The sequence below is a fragment of the Neopelma chrysocephalum genome, unplaced genomic scaffold (genome assembly GCF_003984885.1).
Source record: "Neopelma chrysocephalum unplaced genomic scaffold, ASM398488v2 Primary Assembly neopelma1_226, whole genome shotgun sequence".
Taxonomy (NCBI): Eukaryota; Metazoa; Chordata; class Aves; order Passeriformes; family Pipridae; genus Neopelma; species Neopelma chrysocephalum.
The window spans coordinates 990,523-1,010,717 of NW_020897888.1; the positions used below are offsets into that span (position 1 = coordinate 990,523).

The following is a 20,195-nucleotide window of genomic DNA, read 5'->3' on the forward strand; positions in this document are numbered from 1 at the left end:
TTTTCAATGCCAAAAGTCATGTGAAAAAACCTTCAGGAGAACAGCCCTTTGCCTGGGCCACATGGATTAAAAAACCAATTACAAAAATGGAGAAATTATCTAAGAAACACCTTCATTCCCCAGTGGCTTCTTCTGTGGAAATTTGGATACAGCTCCTGGAGCCCAAGTCTCACTCCAACCATCTGTCATGAAGAATCACTAAGAAACAAGATTTTAACCCACAGTTTTTTAACCCACAGCCCAATCTGCCTAATTTCACTCAGTCATTTCTGCAGTGATGCTGTAGGATGCCTAAAGGCGGATGGACAACACCAGCACCTGCCCATCCTACACAGTGTAACTGAGGAATACTTATCCACATGGAGCAGCTGTCATGGAATGCCATGGCAGCACAACAGCCTGACTCTGAAACAGGGGAGGAGAGAAGTTCCTCAGACTGGGACTGGATGCTTACTTCAAAAATCCCAGAAGATATTACAGACCTCAAATGTGATCCCTCTCATCCTCCCTTCAGCAGCACTGGGGAGTGGGGGTGTGTACATCCAGAGGGGTTTGTAACTCCAGGTATTTTGTTTCATTTGCTCTGACACACAGACCTAGGCTGACATTTCTGTTGTTCTGCAGGAGATCCTGCACTAGGTTTTCTCACAGTTTAGGTCAGGATACTTCTCCTCTGCTTGCTCTCTGGCCAGCTGAATAGGCAGGAGGCTTGTTTTGCTCACTATACTTCCTTTCAATTTCCATGGATAATCCTCCTCCAGTTGCTGCCAGCAAAAATGTAGTCAGATATGAAAATTTCCTCCTTATGTGTCATCTGGTTTTCCCATGAGGACCATTCCCACCAATTGCAGCTTTATTCTCCATCCATACCAAGGGAAACAGCACTCAGCCAAGTCTTCAGTGTCAGAAACAAAGAGCACCATTGTACATCCTCTGCAGCCCAGACACTGCTCTCTGAGACCTGAAGACAAAAGTCTCAATGCTGTGATGACCTCCAATATTTCCTCTTTTTCTTCCCAACTTAAACAAATAGTATGTCTTTAAACTGAGACCCCGGAGAAAAGGCTTCTCCATCTGACACCAGGCAGAGAGAGTTTGAGCCAGCAATGCAAGACAGACAAAGGAATATTAGTTCTAGCAGTCTGGAGGATGATAATAGTTCATTGGGAAAAAAATGCTCATCAGATGACAAATTCCCTCTGAAAACTGAGCAACACAGGTAGAGACCATCATGGAGCTCCTCTGCTCTGCTCTTGAAAAGTCATCTGCCTCAGGCTCACAAAAAGGCCAAGATATTTCTAAAAATAAAAATATTGAGTTGCTGAATGGCCACAAAAACCTCCTGCCTCAAAATCTGCAGCTACACAGCAAGACTGGAGAGAACATTGTGGGCAGCAATCCCATAACTGCTGCTCTGGAGCTTTTTAAACTTTCTTGGAAAGCAGCTGAGACATGTCCCAGTGGAAGGTGGAGAAGGGAGAGCAGAAGAGTGATGTAGAGAGTGATTCTCACTGCATGATCTCCAGTCACTGAGGGCTCCGTGCTGCAGCTCTGAGAGTGGCACACGATGTGCTCAAGGATCCACATGATCCAGGTGATGCTGAAAAGCTGGGGGACTCCACCCTGGCAGCAGAAAGAAGCTTGTTCACTGCTGTGCTCGGTCAGGGTGGCTGCAGAGGAGCTCCCAGGGTGATGCTGGGGCTGAAATGACAGAGGTCCTCTTTGGGTGTGAACTGGGGCACCTTCCAAGGGCACTGGGGACACAATGGGAGCTCTCGGCTCCTCCAGGAGCCAGTGCTGGGCCCTGCCCTGCAGAGGGTGGGGAACTCACTGGAGAACAGTCAGGGCAGAAGACAGGAGGATAAATGAAGGACAAGAGCAGCAGAGCTTACAGTGGAAACACAAGTCAGTCCTTTGGCTTATCTGGGAGATTGGGGACCTGAGAGCAGGCTGTGCAAGGGTCTGCAAAGGCCAGAAATTTGGTAACTTAGTCCTCCTTCACCAAGCAGACAAAGTTATAAATAGGACCTGGTGTCTGAAAGCTACAGCTGGATATTTTCAGGCTCAATTTAGTGAGGGTAATAATGCATCAAAATAATTACCTTAAGAGATTGCTGTATTTTCTGTCACTCAACAGCAAGATTAGGTTTCTCTCTAAAACTTATCTGTGAGCAGTTAAATCAAGGTAATCCTACAGAATGTGTTTCTCTGGGCAGTCCAGAGATCACAGTGGTCCCTCCTGGCTTTCCTGGTTTTTGGAAGACCTTCAAGCCCTGTGAATGGCAAGCTGTGGCAGCAAGGAGAAAATGTGGCACACGTAAATCCGCTCACTGCCACAATGCACCACCACATCAGAGATCAGATTATCTCAGTAACATCACTTTTTCCAGGCAAAAATTCTGGCTAATAATTTGTGTATGGCATTTGTTCAGAAAGATCTTGCCAGGATGGGTAAGAAACCATTTGGATGGTTCAGATGAAATTATACCATCACCTGTGGAGAAAAAAAACTCTCTCTACTGAATATGATGGAAAGTGATTCCTTAACAATGGCCTGAAATTCAATACTCTGAGCAGACACCTCTGCTATGGCAAACAGGTCTTTCCACAGGAAAACCCCTCTGCTCTAACCTATCAAATTTTTAATGTGTGCCTTTATACACACAAACAGGTGGAGCCTGTTGCCAAGGCACTGTGGGATTAGAGAGTGGGAAAAACTCATAACTTCCCTCACTGAGGAAGCAAAGACACACCACCTAAATGGAATCTGGAGCTGTTTTTTTCCTGGTTAGACAGGAGCTGTGTGGAAACCACATGCTACCAAAAATGATCCCTTTCTCTAAGGGAAAACCCATGAGGGCAGCCCTCCTGAAACACTGCATTCAAGCACTTTTGCTACTCAAATGATATCCAGTGTCCTTCACAATAAGGAAAGGAATCGAGCAGAGAGGCTGGATGAACTTCCTTGAGCATCTCAGGTGTCAGGGTGGGGGTAGGTCTGTCTGTCCCCTGCAGAGCCAAGAGTGATCCCAGGGCTGGCAGGGAAGGGTCTTCAACAGCCAGGGCCCATCCCACAGACCCTGAGAGAGGTGAGCAAGGACCAGAGATGACAGAGAGCTTCAACCACAGGACCAGATCTTCAGGAAGTTCATGGCAATGACACAATCTGTGGTAAGGTTGGGAAGTCAATCCACAGGTCAGCAGCAGGATCAGCTCTAGTGAGGTTACCCAGGGCCAGACACACACCAGTGATCCTCAGGGAGGTCCAGAATGATGGGACAGAGTTGACATCAAGCTGGGAAGTCAATCTGTGGGTTGGGGTCCAGACCCATGGGATCCACAGCCAGGCATGGGCATGTCTACAACAGAGCTGGAGACCAACATCCTACAGTGCAGCCCAGGCAGGGCCTGATGGCTCAGAGCTGGAACAGGGAGCGTGACACTGGGCACAGGCCCCCTGTGAGGCTGCTCAGGGCCTTCAGGACCTACTAATGCTCTCAGGGCCCCAACATCACTTTAGATTTTCATCCTGGAAGCAAAAGACATGGAGAGCTGTGGAGAGTTTAGTGCTCTCAACACATGACATGGGAGTCTGTTGCCTTATCTGCAGGTACCAGAGAAGGATGTGGTGAGTGCACATTCCCAAGCCTGGATTTGGGAAATCCCACTAAAAGCTAAATCCCACTCCTGGTGGATTTACAGCCAGTCCACATCCCCAACGCTCCAAGTTTTCTCTGCACTGCAAGCACATCAGAGAATCCCAGAATGGTTTGGGTTGGAAAAGACCTTAAGTCCAGCTCATTCCACTCCTCTGCCATGGGGGGACACCTTCCACCAGCCCAGGTTGCTCCAAGCCTCGTCCAACTGGCCTTGGACACTTCCAGGGATGGGGCAGCCACAGCTTCTCTGGGCAACCTGTGCCAGGGCCTCCCCACCCTCACAGGGAGGGATTTCTTCTCAATATCCCATCTAACCCTACTCAGTGGCAGTTTGAAGCCATTCCTCCTTGTCCTGTCCCTCCAGACCCTTGGCAAATAGTCCCTCTCCATCTTTCCAAGCAATCCCAACAGCCCAGCCACCTGCAAACGTGGTTCAATCAGTCCCACCTTACAGAGCAGCCAGAGCCTGAGGGAGGACAGACAAATCTCTGACCCCTCCCCATGCCCCTCCATTCAGAGACATTTCTAAAACTGGGACAGTGGTTGTGCCTACAATCCACTTTTGTACTGGAAACAGTCCCTGACACCCTTCTTCAAAAGAGTGAATATGTTGACAGAAACAGCAGAGAAATGTGTATTTTTAAAGAGTCATAGCCCAGTTCTAGGCTTATGAAAAAGCCACTACTCCTCACTCAAAAAAGTGAACTTTGGAGACATTTGGCATTAATAATTCCAGGGAACCCCACAGCAGAGTTCTTCTCCAGACAGCAGCACTGACCAAAAATTATCCTGCAAGGTTCCTATTGACCCTGCAGGATTTCAGTCCTTGTTTTAGCCCACTTTCAATGGCTTTTTATCCATTATCACAGAAAACCAGAAGGACAGGCTCTGGAAGGGAAGCTTGCACTCAAGCTTCAGAAAGCTGGTTTGGAAATGCTAAAGGGGTTTCCTTACCCATCCCTACTGTGACTAATTTTTCAGCACTTGCCTTATACCCAGAAGAACAAGACTAGGGTAAAGACACAGTCTCAGCTTTACTTCTGACTGCAAGGGTCCAAAAAAGCCAGTTGTGCTTTTCAAAAGTCAGCTGCCTCCCAAGACCTTGGATTTTGGGAAGAGCAGAGTCTGAGCAGTTGAAAGGTGGGGAAATGTACTGGCCAGTCTGCTTTGGGAGCTCACTGTGCCCTCTCCTGTGGGAGATTGTATGAGATTGTAAATCATAAATCTTACTGGCCATGGGAACTAGGAGAGGAAAAAACATGGTTAAAAAAAAAAGGAAAAAGAAAAGTTTATGGGGAAGGGGTTAAACCTTATGAAAATATTATCTTGATCTGATCTTAAGTGTCCTCATAGTTAGAGATATTTAAAAACACTGGAAACTCATCTGCACATCTCTGGCTGCTGATTTAGTCTGCAGTTAGAGGCAGCTTCTTTTCTTTCACAGCAGAAACCAGGGTGCAGGAATGGTTTCAACCCCAGCGTTCCAAAGAACACTCCTCCTCCTCCTCCTCCTCCTCCTCCTCCTCCTTCTTCTCCTCCTCCTCCTCCTCCAAAACTGGCCCCAGCAGCCACAGAATGGGGATTGGGCAGGCCCCTGAGCTGCCCAGCAGAGGGGCAGGGCCTGTGGAGGCCTTTGCAGGGCCCACCCCAGGGAAACACCTCCCAGAAAACAACTGCTGTGGGTTTCTTTTCTGCTGGAGCGCCTGGACTGGAACCAGCAGCTCAGCTATTGCTTCAGATGGTTGGGAGGGTGGAAAGATATCCATGGCAATAAATCCTCTTGAAATGGGAGGTACTGGGAAGGCAAGAACCTGCTACAGCTGAGCAGAGCTCCAGTGCCCAGTCCTCAGAGCTCACTGCTCCTGAGCTCTCTGCAGGGGCACAGTGACCCCAGAGCCTGGTGCCCAAGGGCACAGCTGTGGCAGGGACTGACCCACTGCTGGTCACCCACGGCTCTGCTGAGCACTGAGAACACCTGAAGGAAGAGCTGCAGCCTGGGGGTGCAGGGCAGCTCAGGAATAACTGTTCTGTGTGCAATCACATTACTGGGGTAGTTCCTTCAGCAGATGGCAGACAACGAGATCAACTTTGCTATGCTGCTGGTAGAGGCATTTTGTGCCCTGCACCTTCTGCCCTGATCCTGCTCTACCTCCAAGCTTCAGAGAACCTGCATGGGAGCTGTCAAGAGCCACCAAACCTTGACTCATCTTAAAAGTGACAGTCTGGTGGACTGTGTTCCCATAAACCCAAAGGTGCCTTATCAGGATCCCTCAAAATCCCGATGGAAGGTGAATTTGGGGAGGGAGGCGCGCGCGCGCCCCCCCTGCTGGCGGCAGCTGGAGGCACCCCCGAGGGATGAGCTCAGCCCATCCCTCCTCTCCATCATCCCAAACCCTGGAGCAGGACACACCCGGGCAAGGAACAGCCACGATGGCTCACGACAGAGCCCAGGGCAATGCTGGGGAAGGAGCAGGAAGTTCAGGTGTAAAGAACTTCTCTGCACACTTTTAGAGCATTCAAAGCCAGCAGGTAGCAAGAATTTCTCTGAACTAGTTTACTCAAATTTTGCACTGAATTACAGAATTGTTCATTAAAACCTCCCCTTTGTCTGGGGAGGGCAGACTGTGGTGTCCCTCCACGGTGCAGGCTGCAGTAAGAACTACCTTTTCTGGAGCTCCCTGAAATAAATAGTTTCTTGCCTGTGATTTAGTAGCAGGCTGACGAGGTCATGTACATGATTTTGAAACCCAGTTTTAACTCATTGTCTGAAATAACCTCCTAGAAGCTCATAAGAAAGATGCTTCTTCCCTAACGTGTACATTCAGTTATTATTTAAGGGAGCCTACAAATTCTGTGCATCACTGCAGTTACACAACAAACTAAACCTTCAAACCCCCAGGGAACATGTGTAGAATTGCATGGACTGGGGTACAAGTTGGTGACTGACTTAACAGTGTCCCTGTGAGAGGAGATCCCAGCCCAGCTTTACAGTCCCTGGGCAGCACATGATCTGTGTCCTGCCCACTGCAATCCCACAGCTCCAGTGGAAGGATCCACAAGAATGATCTCTCTCCTGCCACCCTCATGTTCAGCACAACCCTGTAAACCAGAGCCTGCAGTGGAACAGCAGATACTCACTGATGGGAGCGTGCAGGGCCACGTGCTCCTGGTAGGGAGTGTAGTACTTGTACTGCTTCCCACAGAACTCACAGGTGTAATTGCCCGTTTCTGTGAAGTGAAATGACACAAATACAAAGATCAGGAAGGGGTGCAGCCCTCTTACATAACCCCCAATTCTTGTCTTTTTACATATAAACTGGTGACACAAACTTGAGCACATTCCTCATCCATGTGGAACTCACCTCCCCCGTAATCCACACATCCTTCCCCAAGAAAGGAAACAGCTCGAGGCAGTGACCAGAGGGATGGACTGTGCATAAAAAGCCCAGCAGAACTGAACAAGCTGCAGGAGATTACCCCAAAATTACAGCAAGTAAGTGCAAAACAAAGGAGAGAATCCATTTCTAAAGTCTGTATTACAGATGGCACAGTTTTCTCCTCTGGTTACAGGTCTGTGATGTGTGGACAACAGGAAGAGTCAAACTAGGAAACAAGTAGTCAAACTTCAGTATTAGAGAACTTTTATATCGGGTTTGTAGAGTTCTCTTGCAGGAGATGGGGTTTTTCAGGAGCAACAGTGCTCATTCCTGCTTTGGGGGTACTGGAAATAATGGAGTGTAACCACACGCTGACACCTCCTGTTCCTGCCAGTGTCAGTCCACAACTGACAGCAAGGTGCAAGCCAAAGGAAAACCCAGGGATAATCAGTCGTTTCCAAAGTGAAGAATTCAGAGAAATGCTTTGGCAGTCAGGTGCTCTCTCTGCTTCCCTCTGCCCTGATGACCCTCCACAAAGGCAGTGTGAACAGATCACCTGCCAGCTCTGCCACCTCATTGCTGCCAGATTGCTTTTCCCCTGAACCCTCTCCCTCTTCCCTTTGCAGAGCTCTTGAGCAGGAAACATCACAAAGCTGCAGTTCTTAGGGCCAGGGCTGTTGGTGCTTGATGCTCATTTGAACCTGAACATATCAAGTCCCAAGAGCTCTTTGTAGCACAGTGCTTCCTGGTTTTCCTAGAGGTACTCCAGCTAGGGGCAGATGTGACCCCCTGTGCTTCCCCTCTCCTTAGAAGCTCTTACTTGGCCCGATCTTCTGGAACGGCTCCGGCTCCTCCTCCTTGACCTCGTCGGCAGCGATGACGGCCTGGTCATAGGGGTCTGCAAGAGAACAGAGCAGCAGCTCAGCTGACACACCCTCAGGGCTGCCTCCTACAGCTGCACGGGCACTGAATGCTCCTGCATCTGTATGACATTTCCATCTGCAACAAGATGTGAAGACAAGAATTATAAACCAAATGACCCCTCTGTCTGACTTGTCCCTTCTCCTCCTCCTCCTCCTCCTCCTCCTTCTCCTCCTCGGGTGCCCCAGGATTATCCCTGCTTCCAGCCCAGGAACATGCCTTGTAGGTATTAATGTTTAAAAAATACAGAGGAAAAACTGAACAAACACATTGCAACGTCTGATCCATATTTTCTGATTTTCTTCCAGTGCATCTCCCCTCTGACACTGCTGTGCTGCCTGACAGTGGGCAGGGCAATGCAGGCTGCAGGCAAGTCACCTACCAAATACTGACCTGGGACTTCTACCAGCTAACAGCACAGCTAGCAACAAATCAGAACCCAACCCATTTTATAAAAGAATTTAAATTTATACCTTGAACAATTCACTAAAACACCAAAGACATGAAACACCTGCTTCTTTGATTTTCTGAAGCCTGATCAATTGTATGTGCAACAAAAGCCTGGTATCTGCTAGGGCTGGGCATCAACCTACTGATTATAGACACTGGGGGAGGGAGAGAGGACACTCCCTGTCCCTCTGCAATCCATGACAAAACTCCCTTGACTCTTCCAAGTTCAGAATCGAACCTTCTGTGTCTGAGCTACTGAATGCTTGAAAAGGTTTGTGAAATAAAGCACACAAAGGAGCTCGGCTTACCTGCCCGGTTTTCTGGGGCCCCTTCCACACTAAAAACTAACACAGAATAGAAGAAGGAGGGGAAGAAACAAAACAGAAATTAAATCCTCTTAAAAGGTCTTGTTTTCCTCCTGCATTTCACATACTGCTCAGCATAGTTCAGCCCCACTGAATAAACCAGGCTTTGTGCCCCAGTCCCTCCTCTTCCCAGCAGCATCCACACAGGAAGTAGTTGAGCATGCCCAGCCCTAATCCACACAGATCCTCAAGGCCTTTGTTCTGACACTGCCACGGCCCCACAGAGGTTCAGATGCACAGCTGCCTCACACCTGCGTGTGCTACAACACCCCCAGCCCTTCAGGGACTGACACAGTGTCCTTGTGGGGCCACTTCCAAGCCCCACTGTGCCCTCGACAGAGCTCCTGAACCACGGCCATGAGACTTCACTGACTGAAAGAGAGATGTTCTCCTCACAGTGACTCCCAGTCCCACCAATCTCATGCTGGCTCCCCACGGGAGGGAGGGAGCTGGCAGTGGTGCCCTGCAGGAGAACACTGGCTGTCCTTAGAGCACGTTCAGATGTCCACACATTCCAGTTGAACACAGCCATTCTTTTGGACACCATGTATTGTAAAAAACCACTTGCTTTTCTAAGACAGTGCTGCTCAAAACCTGCTGCTTTCCAAGAGGCCTCTTTCTAGAACTCTGGCAGGGCTCCATCCTTGGCCAAGTGAGGGCCAGTACTTAGAGGCTTGCAGCACACACAGTGAGGGTTTGGAGTGTCTGTGGGCTCTGAGCTGAGGAGCTTTGGATGCCCAGTAAGCAGGGAGCAAGCCAAAGTCAGTATGTTGATGCTTCTCTTTCCCACCATGTAGGATAAATCAACACTGCATCAGGCAGTGGAGGTCTGCTTCTGTCCAAGTGTCACCAGCCTAGGCCACATCTACAGCCACAGAGAGAGGAAAAATGAGCCTGTAAGGGCCACTGCCCATCAGTTCACTACCAGGGTGATTAACAACAACAAAACAACATTTCCCAACTCTGAAATGTGGTTTCTCTCAGAGGAGTAAGTTGGGAACAAACCTGTAAAGTCAGAAACCAAAAGGCAACCAAGTCTTTCCCAGTGAGTAGGCAGGCTGACCATTTACCCTGAGGCACTCCAGGATATCCACCCTAACCAGGAACTTCACTGCAGATAGGACCAGAGCCCCCAGGTCCCAGCATGGGGTGTTGTTTTGATGCACACCAAGAGAATCCAAGCACAGCAAACTCCTTGCTGCAGAGCCTGGACGCTGTGTCTCCATGGCATTTCACAGCCTGTGAAATGTCCTGCACATCACAGGCCACACGGTCCTGCAGAACCACATTTTGCTTCCCCAAAGACTTCCCATCCTAGTTTGGGTGTCTGAGTGCCAAAACATTACTCACCATCCACGGCGTGCAGGTCTCTGTGCTCCTGGAAGCAGCTATAGTATTTATATTTTTTCCCACAAATGTCACATGTATACCTAAAATTGTCTGTAGGAAGAAGAAAACAGGCCACTTTAGAAACTCTGAGGTGAAAGTCAAGCACTGCAGCCACACTGCTCAATCAGACACCCCCATGCACTGACACCCATCCCACGTGCTCTGTCAGATCTCTGAGGCACACAGACAGCCACGGGCTCATCCTGTCCACCCCCCGTGCTCTGTGCTATGTGGCTGGGGGAATATGCTGATTTAGTTCCTATTCAGGCAGCTCTGCTCTGCAGTGCAGCCTACACAGACCTCACACAAGAGACACAGAGCAGCAGGCCCTGCTGACATCTCTTTTCAGTGCTACAGCAGGGAAGCACCGCTCAGGATGGGGACAAAGTGGCAGAACTAAACACAGAGTCAGTGTGTGAGCTCTTAGAAATCAAAGTCTCAATATGCCAACTCCAACATGGACTGGGTGTGACTGCACACTCAGTTCTCACTGAATTCCTGACTGCATCCAGGATCCCATTAGAGCCACAAAACCAAAGAGAACCAACAAAGCCAAGAGAACCAGGAATCCAAGACATCCAGGACAGTGCGGTGCTCAGTGGAAGGACTGGTGAAGTTTGATTTCAGGCATGTTTGCACCCTATGCCCCCCCCCTTCATCCTAGCAACAACTGACCCCCATCAGCACAGCTGTGTGGGGCAGACAGACAGATGCAAAACAGCTCAAGATGGTTATGAATGTGGCTTGGTCTGAATGGAGACAACAGAGTCTTTGGCTCAGCTCTCACGTCACTGTGGGAAGAGGATTTCCCTTGTCAGCTTGGTGGGGTTTTTCCACCCTCTTCTGCCTGACATCCACCTCAGGGAACACCCTGACATCCACCCTGGGGTACAGCCTGACACACACCTTGGGGTACATTCTGACAACCACCTCGGGGTACAGCCTGACACACACCTTGGGGTACAGCCTGATATCCATCTTGGGGTACAGCCTGACAACCCCCCCAGGGCACAGCCTGACACACACCTTGGGGTACAGTCTGACACACACCTTGGGGCACAGCCTGACACACACCTTGGGGTACACCTGCCACCCCTCAGCAGTCACCCCCCTGCAGCCCTGCACTCGTCAGCCGACTGCAGCAGCTGATGGGTTGGTGCTACAAGCCCATAGCAAACACAGTGAAACACATCAGCCGGTGTAGCCACAAAGGAGCTTGAAATTAATGTTTTACTCTCTAACAGGAGCAAGGAGTGCAGACATCAGCTACCACAGCTCCACAGAGGAGCTGCCATTCAGCAGCTCAGCTGTTTGTGTCCCATACATCCATATTATCAGCAAAGTTAAAGTCTTGTTTTCACTTCTTCCTTACCATATTTGAACACACCAGAGTGCACACATTTTATTTTACTTCTCTATAATTTTTAAAATAACTCCATATTTTAAGCTAGGATGTGTTGGTACAGTCTAACTGCTCACTTGGCTTCACCACTCAGTTCAGCAGCACATGATGTTCAGCACTAAATGAAGAATCACTTTTTGCCCTTCATTCTGCTTTGCAAAAAACCCCACAGTCAATTAGTAGCAGAGAAAACTCATAACATGGCATCAGTCATCAGTCCCACCTCGCTGGTGTCCTCAAAAGAAGGAACCAAGCTCCTTTTTGAAGTACAACGAGCCATGCAGGAGATGAACTAAAGATTAATTCTTCAAAGGAGTCCCAAAGACCAAGCACTTCCACATTCAGAGGAAGAAAACTATTATGGCCTTAGTTTGGAAGAAAAGTGCTCAGTAAATAAGGAGACTTGTTAGAACAGAGGAAAACTAACTAACACACCATTTCACAGACTCAGGCACAGCCAGTTGTGGTCTCTGTAACACAGTGGGGATCTCACTGTCAGCAGTGAGCCTTGAGTGGCACATGCTGGGTACGAGCACTTGCCTCCCTGGGCTGTGCAGGGAAATGGAACACAGTGACAACACTAACAGCACACCCCAAGAGAAACAGGGGTTTGCTTGTTTTGTTAGGGGACTGTCTTCCTGCAGGCAGAATGACCTCCAGAGACTACACAGAAGCAGGAATTTGTTCCAGCTGGTACTGGCACTAATCTTCTCTACTCCATGAGAGAACACCAGCACACGGTGCCAAGCCTCAGACGAGGAGCTGTACGGAGAATTGAGGAAGCACCAGGAGCTGCCCATGTGCAGCCAAGCTTTACCTCTCTGAACAATGGCCCTTCTTCAGGGTTGCCCCCACGTGCCAGACTCCTTCCTTTGTACCCGATAAAGCCATCTTTGCTGACAGCCTTCCAACACTTCCAGGGCTGATCCCAGCAGCAACTGCTTTCTTAGCAAGAAACTCCCTGAGCAGAATTAGCTGTGCACTACTAATTGGAATCCTAGAATATCCTGAGTTGGAAGGGACCCACAAGGATCATGAAGTCCAATGACAGCCCCAACAATCCAGAGAGCACTGTCAAAACGCTCCTTAAGCTCTGTCAGGCCTCCATGGCCCTGGGGAGCCTGTTCCACTGTATTTTCCCTGCTCTGGGTTACAACCACTACATCAAGGTATCCAGGTGGGGCACCATATCCAATACATGTAACAACACAGCTTTTTGTGGGAAATGTGGCTGCAAGCCCACACTGAAAATCCATCCCTAAACCTCTGGAGAGACAGTACCAGACAGAGCCAAACTAATGCTACTTGAGCAAGTTTGCTCAGATTCAAGCTCTCTGCTGTCACCAGGGAGACACCAATGCAGTACAGACCCACCAAAAACACAACCACACCAACAGGCACTACTAGGACAGGGAAAAACACTCCTTAGCCCATCAGCACAGAGGTTCAGTGCTGTCCCTTACTGGTATTCGGGCCACAGGCCTACAGAACACCACCCTGCTGCAAACCCAGAACTTCAAAAGGCTTCAAAGACATCCAGTTAAAAACCAAACTCCAACATGTATCATTCCCCTTCATGCTCAGGAGTCTTTCCAAGGGGAGCAGTGCTTCCAGAGAGAGGTCTAAGCAGTACCAGCCTTCTATATTTAGTCAGCCCACATTTAATCCTTAATACACATCAAAATAGAGCACCACATTTTACTATTAGAAAAGGCAAGGCACAGCCTTGTTCCAAGGCAGCTCCTCAGCCATGAAGGACTGGTGGACTGAGATGGCAAACAGGCAGGTTTTCCAAGCACCCCAAGATCACTCCACAGGGTCTGAAAGCATTTTTGATCCTTCTGCTGCAAGTGCACCCCAATAAGAGAGAGGGAACATGCTGCTCTTCTCTGCCCATCTCCAGGTTTGCTGCTGTCTGGCTCCTGCCGTGTGGTCTGTGTCAGCACTGACCTGCAGCTGCTGAACCCCCTGCCCTGGGGCTGAGCAGCCAGCTCGGCTCTCCTCTCCTCCCAGATGCTGCATTAAAGATTTTGAGAATATTTTCCTGGTTTGATTCAAATATTGCACAGAGAAGGAAGTACATGTCTCATTTGGGCAGAAAGAGGGAGGGTGGAGAACACGTGCCCAGCAGTGGCAGGCAGGACAAGAGGCTTCTTTCCTTGGGCACTTGGTCGCAGTGGATTTTGCTCTAGAAACCCAGGAAGGGAACAAGAGCAATCAGAAATGTGTTGAAAGGTCAGGACTTCTGTATCACAAACTACAAATACAGATCACTTAACCCGCCCTCCTAAGTGCAGGAATCCAATACCACAAAAGCTGTGTACAAACAGGTTTCCACTGGGAACCAAGAGCTCTGCACAGCATCCCAGAAACCCAGACTGGAAACAGTTCCATACACCATCCAGCTGACAGCCCTGCAATGCTGACAGTACAGCCATGAAGGGTCCAGAGCTGCAGGAGCTCCTTAAGGACTCCTCCAAGGTGAAGAACAATTTTCACCTGACTCAGAACTCACACTGACCTTTCAAATGGCAGAATTCACAAAAGCTACTTGATAGAGGAGCTCTCAGGGCAACTGGCACTCTGCAGATACTCTTGAATCCTCAATGATCCTACTCCTGCAGAGCACTGCAGAAATAGCTGTCTGGTAGGGACAGCTGAATTATTCCCCAAATCCAAAATTGTTACAGGTCGCAGTCAAAAAAACAAGCAGGAAAATTAGAAGAGGGCACTCTGGACAGCACTGCTCGTCCTGCTCCATGGTCAGGGTGGTACCTTTACATCAGGAGGTTTGAGAATGGCAAAGGAAGCACCCAATACCAGGAAATCTATTCTAAATTATATATTCTGTGATTCTGTGATAATTCCACATTCCTGGTTCACCTTGGGAAACAAGGTTTCCCAAACAGTTCATAAAGCCCAGCAGCAGCTCTGGAAGGGGAGGGGCTGGATTTCTTACAGCTGCAATACCTTTATCTGTCATCTCTCTATTTGAGGTTGTGATGGTTCTCCCCCAAAAAGGCTTTCTGAGTGAGGCTGAAGTGACCACGAAGCAGCAGCATCATCCCTCCAGCCTGGGCCTGTGGACCACAGGGCAGGCCATGAGATGTTCTCATACTCAGTTTCACATTCCTTGACTGTTTCCTGAAAATCTGCTAGCAGATGCTGGAGCCCTTGGGAGTCCTGCTGGTGACAAACCCAGAGGGCTGGAGCAGGGGAATGGCTGTGTGGCAGTACCTGGAAAAAGCACCACCTTTCCTGGGATATCTGCCTCACTGAAGGGAACCACGAGCAACACCAACACTTCAGGAAGAGCCAGTGACCATGACTAATCCACCTGATGCAAAGAAACAGGAAAGGCTGGCATTTTCTGAGGAACATACTGCATGTTTCCCACTGGGAAACACCTTTCCAAGCTGTGTCTAGAGCACATGCCACCTGAGCAGCCTCCCCAGAAGACTAAGAGTGCAGCTACTGCTTCCTTACAACACATCAGGGAGAAAAAACGTCTGGGACCCTCACTTGTTTCAGTGGATTCCACCCAGGGCAGCACAAAGACAGCTCTGGAGAGAGGCTTCTTCTCCCTTTCCGCAGCCAGAGGGGCACCTAGATGGAAAGGAACACATTTATGTCTTCCTAAGCTGGCAGGACATTCCCCGCGCAGGTTCACGGACAATTCCTTTGGCCTAAGCCTTTGGCACCTTTGGGGGATTCTTTCTAGAGCCTGGAATGGCAGTGGGAAGGGGCAGAATGCAGGTCTGCAGACAGACACAGACCTCCACTTCCTTCCCCTCCAACTGTGCCTTGCACAGAGGTTACAGCCTCACAACTGCATTTTACAGCCAAGGCCGGAGTTGCCAGTAAAATCAGTTGCAATTTACATCAGAGCTCAGCTTAAAGGTGTCTCATGGCAAAATTCCTTGAAAAGGGAGCAGGACTGAGCCCAAAGTCAGCAGCAACCTCTTAAGAGGATTAAAGTATCCAGAGTTACGTCAGTAAGGATTAAATAGTAATAAAATCCAGAAATTTGGAAAGGACAGAAACCCTCACACACAAAGGCACAAGCCAGCTCCTAAGTGAGGGTTAGGAAAAAATTTTCCCCGTGGGCAAACTATTCAAGATCACTCATTTCACAATCATTTATTTCCTTCCCACAAACATTTGGCCTTGCTCAGAACACAGGAGACACTGAGGAACACGGCTTAACAGGGTGCTTCCCATAGGGGGGTCCCCAGGATCCAAACTGCCAAGCCAAGATTAAGGTAATCCCGAACCCTCGCAGAGGGGTCACATCCTCTGAAACTACCAAAAAACTGGTGCAAGGTATCAGCTCACCTTCCGGCAGGCAAGGGGCTAAATGGCAGTGAGAGGGCTTGGAGCCACAGGCTGGTGCTTGGGTTCTCCCTGAAGCATTCCAGAGCCAGGCCCAGCTCCTGGGAAGAGCTGCTGCAGGTGCATCAGCAGCTACGAGGCTGATTTCACCTCACAGTGATTTTTAAGCTGCTTTCAAGTCAGTGGTCAGAGAATGCTATAAATTCTGTGATACTTTATCAAAACCACATGTCAGCTGAACGTATCACAAAGGAGATTTAAATGTAATCCCACCAGGTTTGGAAACTTAATGCCAGACTACCAGGAACTTCCCTACAGAGGGGAATATCCTGATTTAATTTCTGACAGATAGAGCCCTTGTTCAGAACAGCCTGATGGTCACAAACTCTAGAATGTTTTTAAAAAGACTTTTTGGGGAAAAGGTGTTTTGGGCACTACTCACTGGATGTCGAGAGAGAAAGGACTTCCCGGCGTTCTCAGGATGCTACACACCAGTGAATTTCCTTCTCCCTCAGTTAAAAGGATGCTCAAGTTGAATCCAAACAGACAGCAAACATCGGCAATTTAAAGCAAAAATATTATAGTGTTTTACAATTATGCCCCAAAGCAGACCATGAACCAGGATATTCAGGCTCCATGACAAAATTCAGACACACCAGACAATATAACTGACACCAGCAGATCCTGTTTCATAATTCCTCATTCTGGTGTCACTTTGGGGCAGGGTTGGATTCTTTTTTGTTCTATTTGTAACTAAGTATAAGATAAAGAACGGTGACATGGGTATGATAAGGTGCTACTACCAGCAATTTGACAATGAAGTACCTCACCTTGCATAATTAAATAGGTGTATCTGTACCTACATAACCTGTCGATGAAGGGAGATTGATTTGTTATTTCCATAAGGATCTGAATCTCCATCTCAAGTGAAAAACTCCATCCAGCCCCCACTGTGGAGCTCTGCATAACACATAATAAGGGCATTTCCCCATAACCCCCTTCTGGAATCAAACTGGTTTGGATGGGAACACAATACTTAGGTACCCCACAATTGGTCAGATCAAATGATGTAACACATAGAATTTCAGAAAAGAAAAGCAAATCTTATTTCTCCTTTTTCTTACTCACTTGTCCATGACTAGAACTGTGATTTACAGATGGGAATCAGTGCCTGGTTTCCCAAGTGGAAAGGAAAAGTGCTAGTTGAATGACTGAGCAGCGCTGGAGAAGAGATCCTTACTCCACAGAACTTCTTACAGAACAAAATGAGATTAAAATAAGGCTGTGGGGATGCAGAACCCTCCTCTCTGCAATCACTCAAGGTAATTGAGAACTCCAACCTTTCTGCTGAAAGGAAATGGTGTCAGGAAGGTGATCCTTGTATCCCTCTGCCTTTCCTGGGTACGAAGATCCTTAGAAATCAAAATACTGAGAACTTAAATTCTTAAAATACTTGCAGTGTTTGGGTTTGTTGTGTGCTACTCAGGTTCAACATTGCTGAGATGCCAACAAGCAGCTCAACAGAAAAATGATCAGGCTGAAAGAAGAATTTGGAATAATTAATGGCATTGCTGTTTATACACCTTTTCTGTTGCTAAATTTCAATGCACGTTGGAAGATGGAAAGTGTATCCCTCACTGGACAGTGGGGAGTCTGCCTTCAGTAAAACTCTCCTGGCATCCTCAGGACAAACTGATACTTCTTTTTATTGGAATAAATATATTTCTTCATCAATTTTCTTGCGTATGAACTCTGCAAGAGATTTGTTTGCATCCAGATTTCTGTAAACATGGTCTATTTGGTCAGTACCTAGAAAAAGGGCAGGAATTTAATTTTTGTGGGTACATTAGCAATTTTTTGTATAAGATCATGGGAAGATCACAGAATTCTAGACAACCTGAAAACCTCCTCTTCTAAAACCTCAGTTTAAAACTATACACAGAGAAACTGCTTCTCTCCAGAGCTATGGCACTGCAGGACTTGCAGGAACGTTAAACCCTCCATTGTGTGTGTTGTTCCTGAGCACATCTTAGGCAAGACACTGGGCAGGATACCCAAGTGAGAACATCCCAAAAGGACCCTCAGTGTAACAGTTATGTCAGAAGAGCAACTTCAAATTTACCCTACAACAGGTCCAGGAACTGTTCCCAATTTCACCCCCTGCAGACAAGAGGTTGGTGCTGTTATGTGAAAGCTGGGTCAGGACTAAGAGAGAGAGAAAGGCAAATGGAACTCTCATGTTCCAGAAAACCTGGGAAATTGCACTGATGAACTGTCCCATTGCAGTCCTGCAGTGTACTCAGAGCAGGCAGCAGGAAGCTGTGTTAGGGTGCAAAGGACAGCACTGCACCTGGCAAAGCAGCCTTGCTTCAGGGGGAATGAGTGACCCGGCCCTGGAGCTGCACAGGAACTGGGCTCTGGGACAGGCAACAGCTCCAGCTCTGAGGGGACAGATCACACAATGTCCTGAGCTGGGAGGGACCCACCAGGATCATCCAGTCCAGCTCCTGGCCCTGCACAGACACCCCAACAATCCCACCCTGTCCCTCAGAGCCTTGTCCAAACCCTCCTGGAGCTCTGGCAGCCTTGGTGCTGTGCCCACTGCCCTGGGGAGCCTGGTCAGTGCCAACCACCCTCTGGGGGAAGAACCTTTTCCTGAGATCCAACCTAAACCTTCCCATAACTTGGGATAAATATCTGGGCCTTAAGCTCAAAATTTCTTTACGCTGTAGATCCCAGAACTAAGTTCCTCATTATTTTCTTAATTCCTCCTCCTGCACCAAAATTTATCATTCTTGGTCTCAGCCCATTGGTCATCTAAATGTGAAGATGAACATATTCATCTCCATGTTTGGTAAATGGGAATCTAAAGAGACTTCACCTACTTAAAATGCAAACACATCAGGAAAATAAAATCCATTTTTATAGCTCTCCCGAAGGAGCAGGAGAATTATTAAATAAGGACACTGGAAAAATGAATCACAGAGTTGTAAATGACTAATGGTTCACCGTGGGTGTGCACACACGCCATTTACATCAGGCTTTTTATTGTGTAAGGTGTTAGTAAGCACAACAGTGAACTCCCCAGCTTTTGCACTGGTACGTCCAAAAAAAGTACAAGGAAATCAAAAGCTAAAACTTACTTTCAGAAAACATAAAGATTGCAAATTTGAATATTTAAATTAATCAAGAAACAGAGATGCTAAAGGTTCTTCTTAACCTTAAATTAACACCAGCAAACCACCTCCATCTTCCCATCCCTGTCAGAACATTACTAACACTACATCCTGTATGAGTAACGTGTGGGCAAGAAAACATCCATTTTGACTATATTAATTTCATGGTTTGAATTCACAGCCCTCCAAACGTTTCTGCACATGCAAGGTGTTAGCCCTGTGCCTCCACAGTTAACATTTGCAAGGCTATTCCAGCCCACATCCCTGCTTCTAACCTTTCACTGCTTTTCCAAATAAACTCCCTCTCAGCCTGAACTTTCTCACGCTTAGTCAGAGCCCAAAGGGAAATATGTTTTTAAAAGATCAGATCAATCATTTTTTATTTATGGGGTTGTGAAATATTTACTGGCTATTCCATTTTGGAAAAAAAAAATAATGCCATTGTCATTTTTTTCTCCCTGTAACTGCAGTGGAGACACTCGTTGCTCGTGGATGTACATCTGTACACAGGTGATGCTTTGACTGCATCTGGCTGAGAAACTGCAAAGAAAAATGTTCTGTTCATAGCCTACAACACCCTCAGACCCAGAGGAACGTTTAGCACACAGTAAGTACGAGACTACTACAAATGGGGAAAAAGAAAAATAAAGCTCAAGATATATTTATATCTAATATATATATATTTAATTTTCAAAAGTACCTCCTCTGAAGATCATTTTGGCACCTCTTGCATTATAAGGGTTATAAGGGTATTTATCCTTAAAAGCAGTTATTTTTATCCCTGTGACACTGCAGCAGGTACTGTGCATCCCTGCCTTCCTTGGGATTGCTCCTGTGTGACACAGCTCAAGGAAAACGTGCTGACTGGCATTTCCTTGCCTAGATTGCACAGGCAGAACTGGCAGCCTTGGAGCTGAAATACTTCTCAGCATTTTCTAAATGCAGCTTGCAGTGTGAGTTTGGTCTGACTCCAGCAATGTGTCACTGGAGAGGAGAGTGCAGCCATGGCTCAGTGTCCCCATGAGGGTCAGATTGAGCTGCAGAGGATTCTACAGCCTGCACTGCAGCCAAAGGGCCCAAGGAATCCTTGCGTCCCTCCCCTGGAAGACACATCTGTGCTTTTC

At 47.9% G+C, this 20,195-nt stretch overlaps 1 protein-coding gene across 11 annotated transcripts in view; it reads right to left on the reverse strand.

The window, feature by feature from the left end:
- Nucleotides 1–20,195, reverse strand: part of ZNF618 (zinc finger protein 618) — a 167,249-nt gene that overhangs the window by 35,875 nt on the left and 111,179 nt on the right. For 5 of the 11 annotated variants that reach the window (XM_027703328.1, XM_027703327.1, XM_027703326.1 and 2 more), the window contains 5 exons: nt 15,086–15,169; nt 10,123–10,212; nt 8,716–8,751; nt 7,857–7,934; nt 6,798–6,887 (listed from right to left, as the gene is read on the reverse strand). In XM_027703328.1, the coding sequence (XP_027559129.1) occupies nt 6,798–6,887; nt 7,857–7,934; nt 8,716–8,751; nt 10,123–10,212; nt 15,086–15,169 (378 nt within the window). The remainder of the gene's footprint in view (nt 1–6,797; nt 6,888–7,856; nt 7,935–8,715; nt 8,752–10,122; nt 10,213–15,085; nt 15,170–20,195) is intronic. The other 6 variants (XM_027703337.1, XM_027703329.1, XM_027703334.1 and 3 more) reach the window with 3 other exon arrangements.